The sequence below is a fragment of the Cygnus atratus genome, chromosome 5, assembly GCF_013377495.2.
Source record: "Cygnus atratus isolate AKBS03 ecotype Queensland, Australia chromosome 5, CAtr_DNAZoo_HiC_assembly, whole genome shotgun sequence".
Taxonomy (NCBI): Eukaryota; Metazoa; Chordata; class Aves; order Anseriformes; family Anatidae; genus Cygnus; species Cygnus atratus.
The window spans coordinates 40295163-40317325 of record NC_066366.1 but is presented as its reverse complement, the minus strand read 5'-3'; the positions used below and the strand labels follow the sequence as shown (position 1 = coordinate 40317325).

At 40.8% G+C, this 22163-nt stretch overlaps 2 protein-coding genes across 10 annotated transcripts in view; one reads left to right on the top strand and one right to left on the bottom strand.

The window, feature by feature from the left end:
• MIPOL1 (mirror-image polydactyly 1) overlaps positions 1 to 10164 on the bottom strand; it is a 195814-nt gene extending 185650 nt beyond the window's left edge. For 4 of the 9 annotated variants that reach the window (XM_050710900.1, XM_035539330.2, XM_050710898.1 and 1 more), the window contains exon 1: positions 4970 to 5392. The gene's annotated coding sequence lies outside the window, so the exon portion shown is untranslated. Of the gene's footprint in view, positions 1 to 4969; positions 5514 to 8317; positions 8479 to 9975 lie in introns of those variants that run through there. The other 5 variants (XM_035539326.2, XM_035539331.2, XM_035539327.2 and 2 more) reach the window with 5 other exon arrangements.
• Positions 9320 to 22163, top strand: part of SLC25A21 (solute carrier family 25 member 21) — a 253826-nt gene continuing 240982 nt past the window's right edge. Inside the window, exons 1-2 of the mRNA XM_035539338.2 lie at positions 9320 to 9410; positions 9608 to 10000. Coding sequence (XP_035395231.2) covers positions 9320 to 9410; positions 9608 to 10000 — 484 coding nt within the window. The remainder of the gene's footprint in view (positions 9411 to 9607; positions 10001 to 22163) is intronic.

Here is a 22163-nt window from a genome sequence, read left to right as displayed (position 1 = left end):
TCTCGAACTACACTCTGTGGGGTTACTACAAGCTGAGTTACCATTTTTCTTGGTAAGTTGGCTTGCCTTTTTACCAGCCAATTCAGCTTCTACACCTATGCTGCACTGATAGAAAAACAAACAAACAAACATAGTTTAAACTGGTATTTTATTTACTGTCAGATGTAATATGTAAGCATCAAGAATGATTTCATTTTCCCACCCACTAATACATTGGAATTTAACAAAGAGAGGGGGGAACGAATATATATATTTGGAAATAGCATCAAGAAAGAAGGCTAAAGCAGAACTAATTACTCCCAGAGGTAACAAACCTAGATCATTCAAAGCAAGAATCAGTGTTCATAATACAAATATTTATAAACATATTTAACTTGTGTATTAAAAACTGAAACAAGATACAATAATATTTTTAGTTGTGCTCTGCCAATAAATAAATAAATAAATCAAACACTTTTCCCTTCTCATTTCTATACATATCAACTGCCATGCTTCAGAAAGCCCTAATCCTTTTTGCAAAGTGAATCTAAGCTTAGTACCATTTGTTAAATTCACAACTAATGACAGAAGTTTTGGGTTTGGTCCCAAAAAGCAGAATTCATACACACACGCAACCACGAAGCAATTCTTCAGCACTCTCTTTACAAGTGGACATTTATATTTAGAAAGTACAAATCAACATACATTACTGGATCTATACATTCTTAAAAGACCATTAAAATATAGTATTTACTTCAAGTACAATAGCCTATGATGCTGCATTAAATTCTTTTGCAGTGGGAATACTACAGCATTCCCAGAACGATTGGGATTCACACACGACTATGCTCTCATTCCATGAATTCTGACAGGAGATGCCACCACCTTCTTCCCAACAACTCACCAGTAACCAAACATTTTAATCCTTCTTTCTCCTAACACTACCTTCCTGAAGCAGATTAGATCTTTCTAATTTATTTCACACTTAACATTTAAATTAGAGCATAGCTGGCTGGAATATTACTACTTAAATGAATGTGTAACTTAAAGATCAAATTCCGTCTTCAACAGATTTACATAAAAGGACAGAAAGGATAACATTTGTCTACCAGCATGTTATGTGGACCTCCTTAACTCAATTTACTATGGATTTCATGGTGCAAAAATTAATGCCCTTCGGGAGCTGAAGTCATTACCAATTACTTCTTCCAAACCTAGAGCGTAATCCCATGCCACTGTGACCGGCAGAAGTTTTGCCATTCACTTGCAGGCAAGTTGGATCTGTTCCTTGATTTGCTAACCAAAAAAGTGATACTATAGCAAAATGATATCATAGATGCTGACTTCTTTTGAATAAGGAAAATATAACGTGATGAACCAGTCTTGTGTATTTTATTCCCTGTTAAAACTGAGAGCCACATATGTATTGATAGTTTTATCTATACAAAAAGTTGCCAGCAGAATTATATGCTTTTGTCAACATTAATTTCTAGAATAAATTTCAGCAAACACTGATTCTGCTCATATTCTGCCTGCCTTTTTCCTTTAAAGTGTTAAAGGAAAAAAAAAGAAACAACAAAAAAAGATAATGCCCTACAAACTGATAACAGTGCCCTACAAGTACTTCTGTCTTGGATATCGTTAGAGGAGTCCCTTCTTTTTGTTGTAGGGCTGCCCAACAAGCTGATGCATACCAACAGCATCAGTTGCACCCTGACTGTAGAGGGATCTCATTATTCTCATGGGCTAAAAACTTACACAGGTAAGTACAGCATTCAGCTGACACTTTCAAAGTGATATATAGGACTGCTTTCTTTTTTAAATTGCCTAAACAGGGGAAGGCATAATTGCTTGCCTACAGGTTGACTTGTTTTTATTTTTGATGTTCGAACATTATGTTACTGATGCATTACATGCAAGCTTGGATCACACATAAGAGGAAGCCAGCTGCTGGATTTTCTTGTGAGGATAGGCTACATGGCCACTCAGGGACCCTACTTGGTCTTTCCTCCCCTTCCCTCCATATCCCACAGAAGCATGCCTGCAATTGATCCTGTGCACATGCATTGCACCCAACTCACAGCAAACAGAGAGACAGTTTCCTGCGAGACACCTCACCCCATCACTCTTCTCACAGCCCTATATCAGAAAAGCACTGGTAAACAAAAACAGGAAAGAAAACAAGCTGCACGGGTATTCTGGTGGTCAACATAAAGGTCAGCATAAGTCATGGTGCTACAGCGCTAGCTTTCAAAATCAAAGAAAAATCTTTCAAAAGAATTAACTGGCAAAATTACTATCTGAACCAACACGATTTTATTCCTTTGAAAAACAAGACAAATCTGAAAATAATTTTAACAAGGCTCATCCAAGTATAATGGTGCAGAGTAAATACGGCAAGCTGTTTTCACATGGAGTTGATGCTCAGTAACAGAGGAACCCCATACACAGTAATGATGCACTGCGATAGATATCCAATAGCATGCAATTTAAGTGATCATATTTCCGTTACTTGTGCTTGGGACAGATAAGTAATAGCTGTTCCAAATCTCATATAAGGAAGATTGAAGTAATTCCATTTGAGAAATTAAAAGCAAACAAACAAACAAAAACCCCTTCTGCAGGTAGGGGTCCAATACTGCTTCTGTTACTCCTTAAAAGCTGTTCCCCTTTAAAAGGTAAGGGCAAATGCCAGAACTCATACTTTCAGGAATATCTGCCAGCTGCAACATTACTATGCAGAGAAATTAATAGACTGCACCCCAGAAAGTTTTTGTTTCTTTCTTTAAGTAAGCTTTAAAACATCTATTGCCCTTCACCTGCAGCTCACATGTATCTTCCTTCTTCCAATTCTAGTGATCAGTTAATAATTTAATGATTCTTTCCGCAAAGAATTACCAAAAAACATTCTTCCCTCCTCCTCTAACCCCTTCCAGCAAGGTCTGAAAATTTCCTTACATTTCTACCAACCTAGAGACCCTAAAAAACTAAAAATTCCACAAAATGTAAAAAGCTAGATCTGGGCTACAGGGTGTCAACACTATACTCCTGTAATTGCAGGTAATATAATGCATTGGGTTTGCCTAGCTGCAAGATACATAGTAAGCCTGATACAATTGTTTTATTTCTTCATGGTCAAGAAAATCAGGTAACACCATAATCATGTATTTCTAATTTAGCACAATGCAGAATGATTTCTAAAAAGCAGGGAGATAGAAGAACAGAATGCAAAGAACAAGAGCAACACTTCCTTTTCCAAACAGGGTAAACTAATGATTAAAAGGGAAATGAGGTGAATCAAGAAAAAACCAACCAACCAACGAAAAACCCACAATGAAGTCTAATTAGTTCTCACATGAAAACTGGTGACAGTTCTTTTAAAAATTCATTTGCTACCCACTACTATGGGAGAGAAAGTAGCTCCCATTACAGACTGTAATGGAAATCAGAAAAAGGCTATAAAGAACTTTCGATATCATTATATGAAAATGTGCAGTAACCTCAAAAAGGATATACAGAAATGCATACAATAAGTAATCATTTATTAAATATATGAGATTATACAACCTTTCTGACCACGAGATCTACTAGTTTGGACTGAGCCCCATCAGTCCAGGCATTTCAAAGAAAACTAGACAAAACATCTAAAACTAGTGAAGAAATGGCTAAAAGGGTAAATGGATATTCTGCTCCCAGATGTTGCCTCCGCAGGCAAATTTACCAGGAAGCAAAGTTCTAGGGCGGGATGTCATCTCCCCAGTGACGTTATCACTCTGTTACATGAAGCTGTGCAGTCACTGCTGCATCCCAACTCCGCCTCCTTCCCCAAACCTACAGCAGCAGCTGTCCCTTCATAACTTCTGTACATTGATTTTACTGCCCAGCCCCTCCACTCACTGTCTATACTGCAACTAGTACTGTAGTAACTTCTCCTCAGCTGGTCACTTTCAAGAGAATGAAATTAGCACTGATCCCTTCACCAGTGATGGGCAAAAGAGCCTCTAGCCACCATGCCCGTGGTACCTCCTCCATACATAGCTCATTTTCACACATCTGCTTAACAGCTGAAGGACTTTGTTGTGAATGACTACATTTTGCAAAGCAAACAAAACCAAAACAGAAACAGAGTTGTCACTTAACCCAGTATGTTTACCTTAACAGTTAGGACCTAGTTTTAGATATTTTGTGAAGTTTTAGAAAAAAATAAGTCAGTGCCATAGTATATTTAGGCAAGCAAAGAATATAAAAATGGTGGTTTGGGATTGAAACAAGGTTGTATATTCCCAGAGTAACATGGTGGGCCAAGAACAGATGCTCAAGGACGGACAGAAGGTGGGTGTATCACAGTGTCCTAATAACTACAGGCCTCACAACCTCCAGAATTCCCGTTTCTGGAATTGCCTGAGACAGAAGCAGCAGCTCTGCAGTGGCTAAGTGGTTTTTCTTCCATGCCTAAAGCATGGTTAATATAAGACTGTTCTAACCGTAGCTACAGCTTGCAGAAGTATTACAAAAGACACCCAGCTGCTGCAAGGCACTTGGCATTCCCAAATGAAGGGCCAGCAACCTCCAACAGCAACCAGCTCCAACCACCTCAACCCCCTGGAGCTACTTCTGGATGCCAGCAGAGCTGCTCCGCAGGCAGCACGGAGATGTGTGCTGTCGCAGATAAAACAGGCCTCAGGGTACTCAGACAGAATGGATGTCTTTTCTCTGAACTGCTCACACTGAAAAAGCATTGTTGGTTTCCCCTCAAACGAAACTGACCTTTACAACAGCATCAAGAAAGCAGGTTTGTATGAAACTTACTTGTCCTAGAAGCTGAGGTTTAAAATTCATTAAAACTTCTCAAAGATGCTTTTTAAGTCATATATGTTCAAAACAAAAGCACAGGCTGCAAACTTTACTTTGGCATTTTTGATGTATGTGGCTTTTTTTCCCTCTCTGTAATGCAGTACTGGTCTGAGCACCCTCCACATCCCTTTCTCACCTGACTTTACAGATCCAGCTTTGACCTGCTGAACTTGTTTGGGAAAGGTTTCACTTCGTAGCCTCCGAATAACGTTGCCACCGGCTGCCCTTCCTCCGTGCAGAGGCCAGCCTGCCCGTGTCCCCCCTCCTCACTGCAGTGACACCAATCGAAACCCCAAGCCCAGCACCCCAAAGCGGGCAACTCGCTGCCCGACTTCTCCGGTTCGGAGCCGGACGGGGTGAGTCGAAGGCCCTCAGGGGGGCGGAGGGGAGGCTGACGGAGCCACCGCCTCGCCGGGGGCTGCTCCTGGCTCCACGGCCCCCGAAGCAGCGGCAGCGGCCCGGCGGGGGAGGCGAGGAGGCGGGCCGAGCCGCCAGGCGGCGGGGAGGCGCTGCGGGTAGCTCGCTGCGGGCAGCCCCCGGGGCACGGCGCGGCTCCGGGTGAGGGGCCGGGCTCCAACGCGAGCGGCCGCCGAAGGAAGCGCCCCGCCGGCCCGTTACCTGCGCGCTCCTCCCCCGCGGGCCCGCTCCCGGCGCCGCAGCCTCCACAACAAAGCCCCGGAGCGGGCGGGCGGGCCGGGAGGAGGAGGAGGAGGAGGAGGAGGAGGAAGAAGAGGAGGAGGAGGAGGAGGAGGAACGCCGAGCAGAGCCGAGCGCGCCACCCTCGGGAGCCGCGCAGTAGCCGAAAGGGCCGCGGGCGGGGCACGGTACGGCCCAGGCGTGGGGACTGGCTCGGGCTCGGGCTCGGGCAGGGCAAGAAGCGGCCGGTGCCGCCCTGCGGGCGGGAGAGGCGGCGCAAGGAGAACGGCGGGGTGCTGTGGTGGGCCGGGAGCCTGCTGCCTGATTCCCCGTGACGGGAACGTGGGAGCTGGCGTCTCTCCCAGCCCCTGCTGGCCATGCACCGAGAGAAGTCGTTGTCTTCTTGGTGGGCTTGGGGCTGGAGTGCTGCCCAGGTGGGCTAGAAGCGGTATTTCTTACCGATAATGCACGTGGTGAGCGCACACAGAGAGGAACACACCGCCAAGGCTATTGAGGATAGTGTGGATCCACATGTAGCGGCTTGGGAAGAGGCCATGTGAAAATGGGATTAAGTCTGGAAGTGCTTTAGGAAACCCGCACAATGGGAACGCTTCTTTTCGATTGGAGGGAGAGTAGGGAGGGAAATGTGCAATATATGAGAGACTTTCAGCAAGAGAATTTAATGGTGTTGGGGTGAATAGATTTGTTTTTCTGAAGACTCTGAGTCAGATTTACTAGTTTCCTAATAGCAGAATTTATTTTCTAAGGATGTTATGTTATTCTGTCAATGCATCTCTATGAAAATTACAAGCGTTCTGAACATTTTTTACACTATTCTAAGCAATTTATTTTTTAATGTAAACCTTTTTGTTGCAGTGACACCTTGTGCAGAAAACAAATGTAGCTAAAGAGTTTCTTCACCATCTGATCAACTCCAAATTCTCTTTACCATTGAACTACTACGGAAAGTCCACCATAATACTAGATTTGCCGTTTGTATCGTAGGGAGCATTGTACAGTGAGATCTATGTCCCTGGAACAAAAAAGCAGTGATGTTTTGGCATCTGTTTTTTGATGATACAGAACACCAGAGACCTGATGATCCTGCTATATTTATTGAGCAGCAGTCTCAAAGAGCAAAACCAAGGGAACTAATGCAAATGTTAATGAAACGTTGAAGTTGAGATTTTAATTACTTAAAGGTCAGCACATTAGGAATTTATTAATTTTAGGGAGTTATTCTGTATTCCCACAGCAATCCTCACTCTGCTCTTACATATATCAAAGAATTCAAGTTACTGTTTATTTGCTGATGCATACAAATTATATACCTGAGTAGTAGACCTATTATTCCATTTTATGGTTACAGACTCAGTATTTTATCACTTTATTAACACTTCTGTGTATATTTTCTATGTTCTCACACATTAGCAATAAAAAACTTTGCTTTTCTCTTATCTTTGCTCTGAATTATCAAAGCCTACATTCCATTTCAACCTTGGAATCTCTAGCCACTTCACAAAACCTGCACACTCTGCAAGCTAACATATCAGAACAATACTTCATGAACAGACTTCATGAAAATACTTTTCCAAAACACGTTTAAAAAGCTTTGACTTCCAAATACTAAGGTGCCTGTAACTTGTTCTCAAAACAGGAAAATGTGTTTGGAAAGGTTTGACAAATGATTCTCAGAAAGGTGACTGAGGACAATGAAAGTACTGCAGTTTCAAAACGTTATGCACAAAACCCACCTGCAGGTTTTTGAAGAATCCTTCCTTCTCAAAATATTCCTCATTGTACAAATCATAGCCTTTTGGTTTGTGTTTGAAAAAAAAGGTTATTTCTCAGTGAATAAAGTAGACAGTTAAATGACGTAAATCCTGTTTCTAACAGTCTTTCATTATTTTGCTTCATTTATTTCTAGATTCTCTGTCACAGTCTAGCAGTAACCTTTGTATTTCCATCCAGCCAATCTAGAGAGCTGTGACTTGAGAACTCTCTCACAACACTATATGAAATTGTCTCTGCCTGTACTGCTTTCTGCCTTTATGAAATAGATACTGGTATTTTAATCTCAATCTAAAATACATTTTGTCTTTTACTTAATTTCCTCTTTTACTAGTTAATCTCTGATTACTTGAATTCTAGCCACTAGAATGCTGGAATGCTATCTCCCGTATCTATCAACTGTAGGTATTTCCATTTTCACTTTTATCGTAATTATGTATGCCTTTCTTAACAATGGATTTTTTATTCAGTTTTTCCCCTCTTACTTGAGGAAAAGATGTAGTATTATTAAAACAAAGCCAAATCTCTCTTGTACCTTTAAAGAACCTTTCCAGGAATGGAAGGTAAGGAAAACCAGTATCTATCCTCTTCAGCTCTGCTATGATACATATATTCCTTGAGTATGGGCCATGAAATGACGACTTTAGTACTATGCCTCTGGGGTGCCCAGGATTCACAGTGCCAAGGACTTTACCTTAAAGTCACTGGCTCAGTCTTTAAGTGAACGTCTGGAAGCCTCATTCTTCCTAATCTAAAATATATGCAGACTGCAGATTGTAGTTAAATACCTATCTCAGGCATGAATAGAGTGTGTAAAAATACTGTTTGAACATATTAAACAGACCTAGCTTAATATGAATCATAAGGACTACAAAAAAACTGTGTACCAACATTTGCCTTTAGTAGCTGTGCTGCAGGACTAAATATATGCAACTAGTTACAAATTATCTATGCTTTTAAGAGACTAGTATAAACTGATGCCCTTGTAAGGTAACAGTAATCTGTTTTGTTTGTTCTCTAGGTGAGAAAAGTTAAAACATAACGATGTAAAAACTACCTTTCTTTTCCTTCTCTTCTGAAGAAGTACCAGCAAATCTAATCTCCTAGTTCTTCTTCAAGATGTCCAAGATCACGAATAGTATTCAGAATCACTTTGAAGATCTTGTGAAGGATTTCTCACTCAGAATTGATATCCTTGTCTGTGTTAACACTGTAGGTCTGTCAGCAAGAAAGCAAATAAATAAGTAGATATCCCCAATTATTTAGGTGATTGGTTAAACAAGCAGTCAAGAACTTTATTCAAGAGCCATTCCCTTAAAATCCATCTTCTTAACGCTAATAACTTTGAAATCAACAGTAGCCCTGCTTTCTTCCCAAAACCAACATAATCATGCTTGTAAGTAAGTATCCTCTCACTGTTAGAAAAGGAGCAACGTTGAGCTCAGATAAGGCTTTGCTTGAGTTAATAAAAATCAGCAGTATTAGAGGCTGTGAGATATGTGCAAAAAGAGGAAGTGGAGAAGAATGCTGGAAACCACACTAGTACTCAGTTAGGGAGAAGACAGAAACTGGAGTCATAAGAAAAATATTTACTGCTAGATGTTGGCAACCCAGGGATTTGACTAGTGGAACGGGGTCAGTGATACAACAGGAAAAGGAAAAGACCACCTGTGATACTGCATCTGCTTTTGGAGGCTCCAAATCCATAAAAGCATTTAGGTATTGAGTTGCTGATTAAGTGTGTAAGCTGTAGTTTATTAACCTAAATGCTGTTATGAATCTGGCACTCAATATAATGTCTCTCTGCCCTGAGACTAGATGTCCTTGGGTGCTCCACATCCATACAGGTTGCCTGTCTTCCCCTTCCATTGCATAGCCTCTCCCACACAACCTCTGCAGAAGAGCCTTTGGCCCACGTCATCCCCTTGTTGTTCCCTGGCATCTTCTGGAAAAGCGCTAGTTGGCCTAAGCAAGAATAATGCTGGGGACTGTCAAAACCAGGACTGATTGTGTCCCAATGCTGGAGCCTATGGCATGTTTACTTTACCAAGAGGGACCAATGGGTCCACATAAGACCTGTAATAGCCACTTAAAAGACCTGGGTCCAATGAACATTGAAGAGTTAGAACCAAAGTCCAAAGGTTTTCAAAGTACATTATGTTTCTGAAAGACGGTGGGTGAACCAAACGGCACCCTTGATCCTTCCTGGAAGTAGAGCACAGGGGAATTTGTGGGCGTTCGCCGTGTTGAGAGCAGGACTGCAAGAAGTGTGTGCTGTAAAGCCCCAAAAGGGGAGCGAAAGCCCAAGGTGTGTGGTGACAGACCTTCCCCGTCAGTCCCCTGACAGGACACGACCGCCGTCCCCAGCGCGGGGGATGCCGGCGCCTGCTGCTCCGCTCTCCGGGCTGGCAGCGGGTGGAGAGCCCGATCCCGGCCGCCACCAGCAGGAGCTGCGAGCCCAGCCCTGCCCTCCACCCGCGGGCTGCCGAAGGCCGCAGCGCGGGGCTCGGCCCTGCCCTGCCCCGCCGCGGTCCCCCCGCCGATAACCGCGGCCCCCCCGGCGATAACGGCGGCCCCCGCCTCCCCCCGGCTCTGCCCCCTCCCGCCCCGCGCCATCTCGGCCCCGGCTCGGCAGCCGCTCTCCGGCCGCCCGTGCCCGCCCCGCGGCTCAACATGGCTCGGCAGCCCGCGGGCTTTCTTCAGGAGGCCTCTCACCAAATCGCCGCCGGAGGCTCGGCGGGTAAGTGGCCGCTTCCCTCCCGCGGGCCCTCAGCTCTTCCCGCCCCGCACCGGCGCCCCGCCGGGCTGGGGCGAGGCCGCCGTCCCGTTGCTCTCCTCAGGGGCAGGAGCGGCGGGGACCGACCCCGCTCGGCGGCGGCTCCTCCCCCGGCGGGCGGCCCCGGGGGTCCCGGTGCAGGGGGGCAGCGCTGCGGGGCCGCTGCTGTGACTCCTGCGAGTGTGCCGGCCCCCTCTGCCCGGGGGCGGGCATCCCCCGGGGCTCGGTGTATCGCCCTGGAGCACACCCCGCGGCCCCTCGGCCGATAAGGCCAGCGGGCGAGTCCCGTTAAACCGCAGCAGCCTCCGGTGGCCCTCCGCGAACTGCGGTGGAGGGTTCCCCCGTGGGCTGCAAGCCACGCGTGTCCAAACCACATACTTCTGTCTGTCTGTGCCCAACGAAAGCGCTGGTGGTTCAATTTCTTGTTTCCCCTAAGTAAGAAGCAACCTAAAATATTGACGTGAGCCTACAGCGTGGCGAGTGTTTGCACAACGGCTCGCTGTTGCAGGGTATGTTTGTAAATCCCGTTGGCATTTCAGCTATGCACTGTGTTTTTAATTGTTCTTTAGTGTCTCTTTCAGGGTCACGGTGCTGTTTTGCCATGTTGTGTTTTATGTGAAGGACGGCAGCCGTGCTTTATGTAACGCCCTGGTTAACGCGTGAGCGGCACTCCCCTATAATTCCCTGGCTCCCACTAAACCCACTCCCGTGGGTTCCTGCCCCCAATGCTCATTTGTGTGCTTCCTCTGTGTGCTCCTGACTCTGCATAGCCTTTGTTTTCAGCCCTCTGCTTTGGCACAGAGAGGCATCACACCAGAAGCAGAGAGGTCTGCTGTCCGGGCCCTGCCAGCGTACTGGATTTACATAGCTCTAAAAATCCTAAAGCATTTTTAGGTTCAGCTTGGTACCATCCCCCTCTTCCCTTAGAAGAGAAAGGAAGGGTTTAATCTGCACCAGCCCCTTAAAGTCCCTTCATATCTGGAGAGATACCAAGATGTTTTGCCAGCAGATGTTTTGCAAGATGACAGATTTCTCTGTACAGCTGAGGGTCTGTACGTTACTGATTCAGACTGATCTAACACAGTATCTGTCCATCCTCTGAAGGCAGCCTGCTTTCTTTACAGGCACCGTTCTTTGTTCACAGAGGTACAGGCAGTTTGGCTAACATACTGGAAAGAAAATTGTCACTGAGATGAAGGCAGAGTCCTACAGAAGGACTAGAATTGGAAAACAGAGGTGTGTTTGAGGGTGATGAACAGAGAGGATGAAAACTATTTGCACTTACCTGGCAGGCTTAAATGCTAAAGTGATAGCATTCTCCTTTCAAGGAGACAACTAATCTGCACCTAACACTTTTTATTTATTTATTTATTTATTTATCTAAATATAATAAGGAAAGCCTATTGAATCTAATCCAGAGATATGCTCTTAAGGTGCTTGCATACTTTTTCTTAGTCTCCCGTCAGACAGGTGCCTTAACTCTATCACTAACCTTAAATCTGTCCAGAGATCTCTACTCACTGCTTTTGAAATAAATAAGGACTGTTCCTTACTTCTTATCAACAGCATCGTGTCTGAGGGATTGGTAAGCCTATGGCTCAAAGTGAGGGTTTTAAGGTATTGGAGGGAAGTGGATCAAACTTGAAAATTAACTTTCTTGGCACATGCTTAGAAGCTCGGTGGTGTACTTTGTGATTTAAAGAGAAGACAGATGAGGAAGGCGATAGCTTTGAGGTCTTCAGGCCAATGGTTAAATTTCAGACAAGTGTGGATCTACCATGGAGAAGGTGAAAGCAGAAATGAAATGATGGAGGGTATGAGTTCCTGAGAGTGTACTTAGTATTTCACCCTTGTAAGGAACTTGGTTGCATGAACTTAGTTTTCCAATATCTCTTTTATACACCCTACATGCTTTTGGCTGCCTTTGCAGAAGGACATAAGGCTCTTGTAGAGCTTTTGTTGTGTTTAGTAGCCTCATGTGAATGTCACAGATATCCTAGACTCCTATCTCTAGGAGATAGGAGATATCTCACAGATATCCTAGACTCCTATCTCTATCCTATTCTCTACCTGTACCACAGAGTGGTATTTAGTAGGAAACTGAAAAAAATGCATATGATGGTGAATTGATGAATATATTTTTAAGAAATACTGGTAATCTTAACTCACACAGTTCAGAAAAAAAAAAAAGGAGGGTAGGAAGCTGTAAGGAAGGTGCCATAATTTTGTGTCTTAGTCAAAACAGCGATAGGAAAGTAGCCAGGTAGTCAGGGAATGAATTGTGCAACAGAGTGGGTGTAATGAAGGGTCAGAAATACTGTCTGCATATGTAAAATGAGACATTATTTAGCATCTGCGTGTCTGATGCAAAAGGATCTGATAAGATGTGATTCTGCTAGGTCGAGTGGAAAATGATTACAGATAAGCCTAAGCTGTCAGAACAGGAAGAAGGGGATTTTTGAAGCTTTATGGAAGATGACGGGACTTGTTCACGTACTTAATAAAGAGAGGGGAAGGGGAAAAAGAAATCAAGCATGACCCCTAGTCAACAAGACTGATAAAATAGAAGATACTAGTATGCCAAAGTAAGGAGAAATGAAAGTATTCAGTGTTGAAAAAGAAAAGATTTAAACATACTGTTGGCTGACTGAGACATTTCTAAGTTAAAGATAAACTCGAGTGGTGCTCTGATATTACTGAACTGTAGACCTCAGGCGTGATGGGATCTCAGGCCTACTTCATGTCCATGGAAGGGGGGGCATCTGCTTCTGGGTGGCTCACAGCTTGACTTCATATCAAGTTGAAAGCTCTGCTTCCCGAGGGTGAACTCAATCTCAAGTACGAAGTCTTAGTCTTGGCATATTTTTTCCTGTTGCCATTTCAGTTTGCTCCCATCTTTCAGATTCCTGAGTGGAGGTCAATACCATAACTGAAAATACTTGATTTTGTTTGCTTTCCTTGGTGTATGATTGCAGTGAGGAACAGGAGGTTGACTGAAATGGAACTGGGGCCCTTTATTGTTAAGTTTGGTCCCTTCCAGTACAGTGAGCTGATGGCATGCTCCTTTTCTCTAGTGGTTGATTAGTACACTGAGGCATGTGTGGCATGTACAGCAAAAATTAAACAAAACAAAATCTTTAAACTGTAAATCTCATTGCAAAAAGAAGAACTTAGGAATCTGTAACTGCAGGATTGCTATATATCTAGGAAACCTAAAGGCTATTTCAGCAGCCAAGTCAATGAAGGGTTAAAGTCACAGAAGAATCATTTTTCTAATTCATAAGGATCAGAAAAGCATTGTTTTTTCTGCCAGCATGGAAAAGGCAGAAATTAAAGAAATAAAGTAATGTTGCATGCAAAGTCAATGGAAATTTCTTTCCAGAGTAAAAGGAATTGAATACTGCAAGTTACATTGTGTGATACCTGGATAGATTTGCCGTGACATGCTGGGAACTGTCCTTTGAGTCAGTATGAATGATGAATCACAGAATCACAGAATCGTCTAGGTTGGAAGAGACCTCCAAGATCACCTAGTCCAACCTCTGACACTAACAAGTCCTTCACTAAATCATATCACTAAGCTCTACATCTAAATGTCTTTTAAGGACCTCCAGGGATGGTGACTCAACCACTTCCCTGGGCAGCCCGTTCCAATGCCTAACAACCCTTTCAGTAAAGAAGTTCTTCCTAATATCCAACCTAAACCTCCCCTGGCACAACTTTAGCCCATTCCCCCTCGTCCTGTCACCAGGCACGTGGGAGAACAGACCAACCCCCACCTCTCTACAGCCTCCTTTAAGGTACCTGTAGAGTGCGATAAGGTCACCCCTGAGCCTCCTCTTCTCCAGGCTGAACAATCGCAGCTCCCTCAGCCGCTCCTCATAAGACTTGTTCTCCAGATCCCTCACCAGCTTGGTCGCCCTTCTCTGGACTCTCTCGAGCACCTCCATGTCCTTCTTGTAGTGAGGGGCCCAAAACTGAACACAGTACTTGAGGTGCGGCCTTGCACCTGGCACGAAGTGCAAATGTCATCTTAAACAATTGCACAGATGACCCTTGGCTGAGTGAAGTAGCTGAATTTGGTTACATGGAAGGTTATAGGATGCTGTTGCTTAGTATAGGTGTGTATTTAATAATAATAATAAAGGCTGCAGAAAGAAACAGTTAGCTAAAACCATCGGTAACATAAATAGAAAGTAAATATAAATGAGATTTTATGTTCACTTCTTTTGCTCCCATACACTTACAAATAAATAAGATAAACATCTTTATTTTTGAAGTTAAAATGTTGAAGGGTTTATTTATTGTATGTAATAGGTGATAAATACAAAGATGACATGTCTGTCAAATCTGTAATATTGACTGGATCTTTAAGTACTTTTTTTGCTGTAATTCAGCATATTTCTTTTGCTAATTCCATGTAATAAATTATCATGAGCTATTGGCTTCCTGTTATTGCAAGATGAATATGCAAAAGTCGGTATAAAATGAAGTTTGGTTGGTTGCTTTTTAAAGAAAAGCATTTACTTGCTATGTAAGAATAACTGGAGCTGGTCTTTTTTTCTCATTCTCCTTATTTTCATGAAACAGCAGGATTTCTGCCTGTCTAGACCTCTTGGCTTTGATTTTTTCGGAAAGAGTTAGGTTTCCAGCTGCATTGAAATCTAATAGGATTTGGGAGTCTAATTCTCTTAAGCTCCTTTGAAAGTCCAAACCTTTTCTTTTGAGAGGTGTTTTATTTCAGGAGTAGACAAAGTTGATTATCCTGGATTGCAGCAACTCCTTTGAACCAGATCTATAAGCAGGAAAGCCAGTCATCAGAGTAAGAGTGTTGGATGCAAATATAATATTGAAAGCAGTGTTTGGTGGTCCTCCTATCACTAGAGGCATTAGGCAGACAAAAATCACTGCAAGGTATGCCAGCCAGCATAAGCTGTGAAACAACTTAAGTAATAGTTGTACAGGAAACACTTTCAAACAGCTGGAAAATCAGCTATTTTTTTTTCTTTGTTTTTTCTTTTTTTTTTTTTCCTTTTTTCTTTTTCCCCAAGGTGTTCAACTAATTTGTTTTGATTATTTTGCTGACATTTTTCTGGAAACTAAAGTTAGGGTAACTGTTCAGTGTTTTCCTAGCTGCTTTTTTCTTGCCTTTAAGCCAGACTATTGGCATTCACATGGTATTTAAAATAATCACTTAATGCTCAGTGGTAGTTTCAACTATCTAAGTTTATAGCTAAAGCTATTAAATATCTTGATGTGAAACCATAATGTTTTAAAGTGCTCAAACGTTCCTGTTTCTGAAGTCTCTTAAGACTGAAATATCTGAGACCACAGTATGTGTTCATTGTCTTTCACCACTTGTACTGAACTGGCATTTTGGACATTAACAAAAACTGTTTGTGATAACAAACTAAGGGTGGGAATCAGTCAAATAGTACTAGTTTCAAAGAAACATCTTACAAGCTAAATTATTTCCAAATAACGCACTTGTAAATGCACCAGTAAAGCCAATTTTCTCAGCTAGGCTACCTTCTCAGCTAGGCTCAGGTAGCAAGTATCCTGAATTTCCTCAAGTATCCTCTCAGAAACCTGGAAGTTTCTATTCTAGGCATAGTCAGGAAGGTAAGAGGTGGAAGACAGCCATCACCCCACAATGTGTTTTACAAAACATTCTGAAAAGAAAATGTGAAAGATCTTTGCAAAGTCTATGAAACCCCCACTGCTTTCAGCATTGAGCAGTTCAGGGAGGGAGTGCGGTGTTCAGGCCAGTTTGGGACTTCAACGGATCCCAGGAGTAAGGAACCGCCACCATGGAAGCTCACAGAAACTGATGCTTGTTGTGAAGGCAGTATGGTTGAATTGCTAACTGCTGTTTCTTGGTCACTTGAAAAAAGTCTCATTTTGCCTGTTTTTTTGTCCAATGAGAACATACCTATGTGCAGCAAACCAGTGCACAGAGCAGCTAGCTGAAAGCATGTGGAATGCCAGGAAGCAAAGCAATTGCAGTTACTTTGCATCCACTGCAGCTTATCAAACATTATTTAATTCTGCAAGTAACATTTTCAGCTTCTGAGCCTCTCCCTTTCTGCCCACAAATGATACTGAAAATTCACCCCTGAATCTGAAAGACAGGTTGGACCATTTGCTTTGTGTGCATCTTCCTTATTTAAAGGTGTTGTGGAGTTGCTTCAGAAAACCTTGTTTAATTTTAGTGAAAACTAATGAAATCCTCATGGGCTTTCATTCACTATGCTGAAAAATCCTATCAATTTTCAGACATTTAAGTAGTTTGAAGAAACAATATCCTTGCAAGATAGTTTAAATAGAACAAATGAAAACCTTTACATGTTGTGTGTTGGGTGAACTGATTTTGTTGGATCTGTTCAAAGCAGTGCCTTAAGAAGCTATGAAAATCCTGCCTGGAACTCCTAAATGTTTTTCTAGCTATGCATTTTTAAAATTTAATAGCTTTCGTATGGGGATTAAGATACGAAGATGTAATTTTTAAGTACATGTTTATACAACTGTGATGAAAACTAAAAAGCTGTAAGACTTCATAACTTTTCTTGACACCTGCTGTATGCTTATTACTTCCTATGGAAGCTGGGACCTTGAAATGAATATTACTATTAAATTTTTTTTTTTTTTTGGTCTGTGGACCCAGGAATTGCTCATAACAAACTTATTTTTTGAACGTGGGGATTAATTTTCAAATTAAGCTAGTGTTGCTTTGTTTCACTGTTGGTTTGAGTGGATAAAAGGAAAATAAATGGAAGCATCCTGCAGCCAGAACTCATCAGTACCATTCTGTCTTTGTTCCAAGAGAAAATCTGGGGAAAGTAAGTAGTTGGCAAGCTAGTCAATGGTGACAAGCTAATGGTGACATACTAAGCACAAAACGGCTGTGCAATAGACATTTATCATTAAGATTTTATACACATAAGCCTGAGGGTTTTGAGAAAGGTTATGCATTTTCTACTGTTATCTTCTACTATGAGTTTTTTTTCTCCAAAAAATAAATCAAAACAAACAAACAAACAAAAAAACACACAAAGCCCCAAAACTTAGAGTAATGGTGGTGATCTATAATTATTTGCTCTATTACCCACAAGGTGGCAGTATAAGACTAGAATAAAATGCTCAATGTGTGGCAGATGAATGAGAAAGGACGTTGAAGCTGTTGCAGGTGAGAAGATTAGGATAAGGGAATTTGGATAATAATTCGTGAAAGCAAAGCTAAAAGACATAAAACAAATCACCATCAATAAATACTGATTTCATATATGTGCTGCAAAAACTGAATTTGACTTTCCTTAAGTCTACAGAATCGTAAACAGAAATCTGCAGAAGATTGTAAACAGACTGTTATATCACTGATAAAGGTCAAAGGGTGGTGCTCAGGCAAAGGTACCACACAGAAGTCAGAAAACCTGGGATGGACTTCTGGCCCAATGGAATCAATATGCAACTAGCTACCAATTTCCATGGGAAGGAATTTGCCTGTTGATTATTTTAATTTTACCACAGATTTCATAAAAAAAGTTGAGACTAGGGTGTTAGAGGCTGCTGTAAGCATATGCTAATTTCTTTCAAGTATTAATAGGAATGTGACCTACAGCAAAGCATAAAAACTTGCAGATATGTATTTTTTTTTCAGAACAAACTCAGAATATTTTATTGCAAACAGTGTTGGACAAATTAGTCAGATTTCCAAGTTAGAGTATTATAGAATAGTATGTACTATGTATGTAAAACCAAATACGTAGGTTAAATTATTAACGACATTATAATTAAACTATGATGACATTATGATATTATGACATATGATATTATGTCATCAAAATTAAATTATGTCTATTTTAACATTTATAGGCAAAAGAATCCATTGTCTGCAAAAGCAGTTCTGAGAAGTTGATACATTTGTGGCAAGATTATATTGGGTTAAAAAATATTTTTTCATTACTGCATTTGTTGTTTCATCAGTTGTGCTTAGTGACCAATATTTACATTCATTTCCAACTAAAATTGTCATACTACGTGGAATAAGGATACAATTCTAAAGTGTGCCCTTTGATAGCAACATATGTGGTCTGTTGAAGCATTCTAGAAAGGAAAATGAAAACTGATTGTGATTATTTCTGTGTAGGGATTTTTGCCCATTAAGTGATATTAGAAGTTTTCCCTTAACTGTACCTCAGTTTCTGTGATATTCCCTTCAATGTCCTTACGCTTGCAAGCATCCATTCTTATGCTAGTTACATTTCTATTTCAAACTAGCACAACAGTATAAGACCCACAAAATCATACCACTGAAACTGGAAGAACTCATCAGTTGCTGCTGGCCTGAGTGTCAAAATTCGCTCTGAAAATTTTTCTTATTAACCTAAATGCCTCAGACTGACCTAAATACCATGGTTAAGGTTGGTATGAATTAAAAGTGCTGAAAGAAGTGAAGATGATTAGGAGGTAAAAAACAAACAAACAAACAAAACCTCAGATAGTAATGTGACTGCTAGAATCTGGAAGTCTTGAAAGTCAGTCATGCAATGGACTGTTAGAACTGACATTGCTTCCATTATAGGAATACCTCTAAGTATTTTCCTGTAGCTGCATCTTGGTCAGAGAAAGCCTTATGTCTGTTCTGCTTCAACCAGAGACGAAAATGTGTGATTCTGATAGTTGGCTGGGTTTGTAGTGGGTTTTATAATCAGAAGCTCTCACTCTTTGATGCTTAATTATCATTTGTACAAGAAAAATGTTAAACTTAAGTCATTATAAAATAGTTTCTGTACTCAGGTTCTGTAGTTCACATCAACTGCTTTTGTTGTGGAAGTTGAAAGCTAAATAGTTGCAGGAAAAGCACCTGTCGTTTTTTCCTGCAGCAAGTCTTGTCCTGAGGACTCATTGCATTTTAAATATAATATCACTAACAGCTGGAACACCTAAGGCTGAACTACCTATAGTAGTGATTTCCTGATGGGAGAATACTGCTATATCTGAGAGGGTCTGAAGTTTGTTGAGAACCTATACACGGGTTGTTCCCAACCCATACAATAAATAGAAAAGGAAACATGGGAGTAGTTGCCCTTTAGATCAGCTTTTCAGTCAGTAAACTACACTGTTAACAGCTGCTTTTTTTTTTTCTTTTTTCTTTTTCCCCCTCTATCCCTAGTGTTGTCGGACAGGCATAATAGTGCGAACAAGAGTTGTTGCGTTGTTCATGCTTCACATCCTAAACTCTGCATCCAGCACTCTTTTTAGACTTCTGTGATCATATTCTAGGTAGCGTCCGTTTCTCCTAGATGTTCTAGTTCACCCTTGGAACAGCTTCTCCTTGAGAAGAGTTCCCCATCAAAAAATAAAGCGATTGGCAGTATTTGGAGAGGAAAAGAATTTTGGAAGAACCTGGGAGCTCTGAGAGTCCTCAGAGACCTGCTCTTCACTCTCATTTCATGATCTGTGGCTACAGAGCCAAAGCAATTAATGTTTCAAGGTAGTATTGTGTTGTATGGATTACTGCTCCATTCTCTTCTCTGAAATGGGACTGGGATTTAGAATGGGGTTAGGGCTGCTGAATTAACCAGGGGAGCCATGGCAGATTTACTTATTTTGCCTGTTAGTAAAAAAATTTAAATAGTAAACCTGGAATGCTAGGTGGTTACTAAGATGGTCTTTGCTTAAAACAGCTTCTACTGTTTTTTTGTTTGTTTGTTTGTTGTTTTTGTTTGTTTGTTTTTTCCCTAAACAACAAAGAAAATAACTATCAAGATGCAATATGTTTTATCTGGCATATTCTTCCTTAGTGTAAAGTGTCATGATGGATATCCTAGATGACAAAAAAGAAACAAATCAACCCCTTTTCCTGATTTGTCAGCAAGGTTTTCTTCTTTCTGCAAAATTATACTTCTTAATAAAAGAAGAAATATAGCATTATTGATTAGACATTTCTAAAGGGAAGGAAGAAAGCATATGGGCTGTCTTTCTGCAAATATTAAACAATGAATATTGTTAGAGACTAGACTAAATGGAAAAAAAATGTCTTATTTAGAGTATGAAACTCGTCTAGGTTAATGTCCATAAAGTTTAAATTAGTTCAGACTTTTCTTATTAGAATAAATGTTTCCTTTTAAAAAGCATGATAATCATAATCAAGACTGAATTTGTTCTGTTATTTATTTTCAAAATGATTGTACATGTTTAGCAGACTTTTGATTTAAATCCCTAGGGATATATTGGAGACAGATGTTTAGATGACCTCATGTTTAAAGTAAAGTTATATTTGGACACTAGATTAAATTTTCCTTAAAATCTTTCCTTATACGTTAGACTGTGGAGGGGTGCAGAAAGTATTGAATGATTTATGTTGAAAAGATACTATTTTATTTTTAAAATAAGTTATTAGAGTTCAGTAGATTTTATTTCAGGGGACCCTCAAAAACAGAAAATGTCTGATTATGAAACAGCATATTTACAAATGAAAATATTGTTTCTGGTTGGAGAGCTAAATGGGAAACAGACTTTAATTTTTAAAGTTCCTTGAATTCAAATATAAATTTACCATGTCATTTATACCTTCCACCAGAGCTTGTTAAAAACTACAGTAGAGCTTGTGCAGTCTTCAACTGATATTACGTTATAATAGGACATAACAGTAGCTAGTATTTTTACTGCTTTCTGGTTTTGAATGGCTAAGGAATAGTTTCTATCCAACTGTAGTTAGTGTCATTGTGTTGGTGGCTATGATGATTCCAGAAGTTAAACTGAACAACATTTTGGAAAAAAACTCTTCAATATTTCATCAAGTCATAATTATCAAAATTGGCCTGTTGAAAATATATTGATTGACAGATAAAAATAAGTCTCTTCAGTCTTTTGAAGTTTATAGGCAACACTTGCTGTTAATGCATTCGGTTAGATAAACAAGTTACTGAGCTGCTGGAATTCTGCCCTTTGTAGTAATAACTGAAGTATTGTACTAATAGATGTATAGCTATTCTTGCCACTGCTGAATATTTTTCTTCCTGATTACTACTTTACTGCCAAAATTTACTACTCTTCTTTTTTACTACTTTTCTTTACTTTACTACTCTTCTCTGTAGCCTGATGGAAAGGTTGCACTAAAACATTAATTGGATGCTTGGCACTTGGACTGCAAATACCTTTTGCCCAGATACCATATGAACATTTCTGTGGGGCAGCCTTTTTTACTGTTTTCAGTCATTTAGGTTGATTAAGATGGTGGATGTAGCCAGCAGAGCTGGAAATCTGTTTTGTACTGAGTGGATCTTGTTAAATTCAGGCAGCAGATGAAGCATTTTTCACTGTTCTCATAGAGGTCTGCTGGGTTAGAACTGGAGTAGTCCTCTCCTGGAAAAAACAAATTTTCTTGCAGTACTTGGAGGCTCTTCTTTCTTGTAAGAGTGGATATTGGGTGAACACTGGAATAAAAGCCATATGTCTACTTCAGAAAGGGAGTGGAGGGAGGAGACCTCATCCTGTTCCTGAAAAATGAGGTTTCATTCTGTCTTGTCTTTCTAGGGCTTTCTAGGTGAGTGCAGATAGAGAAAGGTACATCAGGCACGGGCAATAACTATTTTGCACAGCATGGATCTAATTAAAGCCTACTGAAGGAATGTTGGTACCCATGTGATGCCATTACTGTAAGCAAATATTATTTTGTTTATCTTCTTCTTCCTGAATCAAGATTTGGGCTTTAGCTTCTAACTCTGGAAAATAATAGCAAACATTCTTCTAAAAATCAATGAAAACCAATTGTTTTGCATAAAAAACAGGATGGCATCTAATATTTCACACATGAACCAAAAGAAAATATTACCCATTTTTGAAGTGGTATATAAACAGAACTCCTTTTCTATATCAGTAGGCATAAGAATTCAAGCTTCGTTTATTGATTTGGAAAACCTGTAAAATGTATAATTTACCGTGTATTTGAACTTTTTGGTATCATTTCCTCTGTAAGATTGTGCTCACCTGGAATTCAAATATTTCTGGCAGGTAAAGAATAAACAGCAGGATCACAGGCAAAAGTATTTTGGGAAATCAATAGCAAAAAATAAATTGATGTAAAATTAAAGTTTATACAAACACAAGTATCTTCTGCAGACTT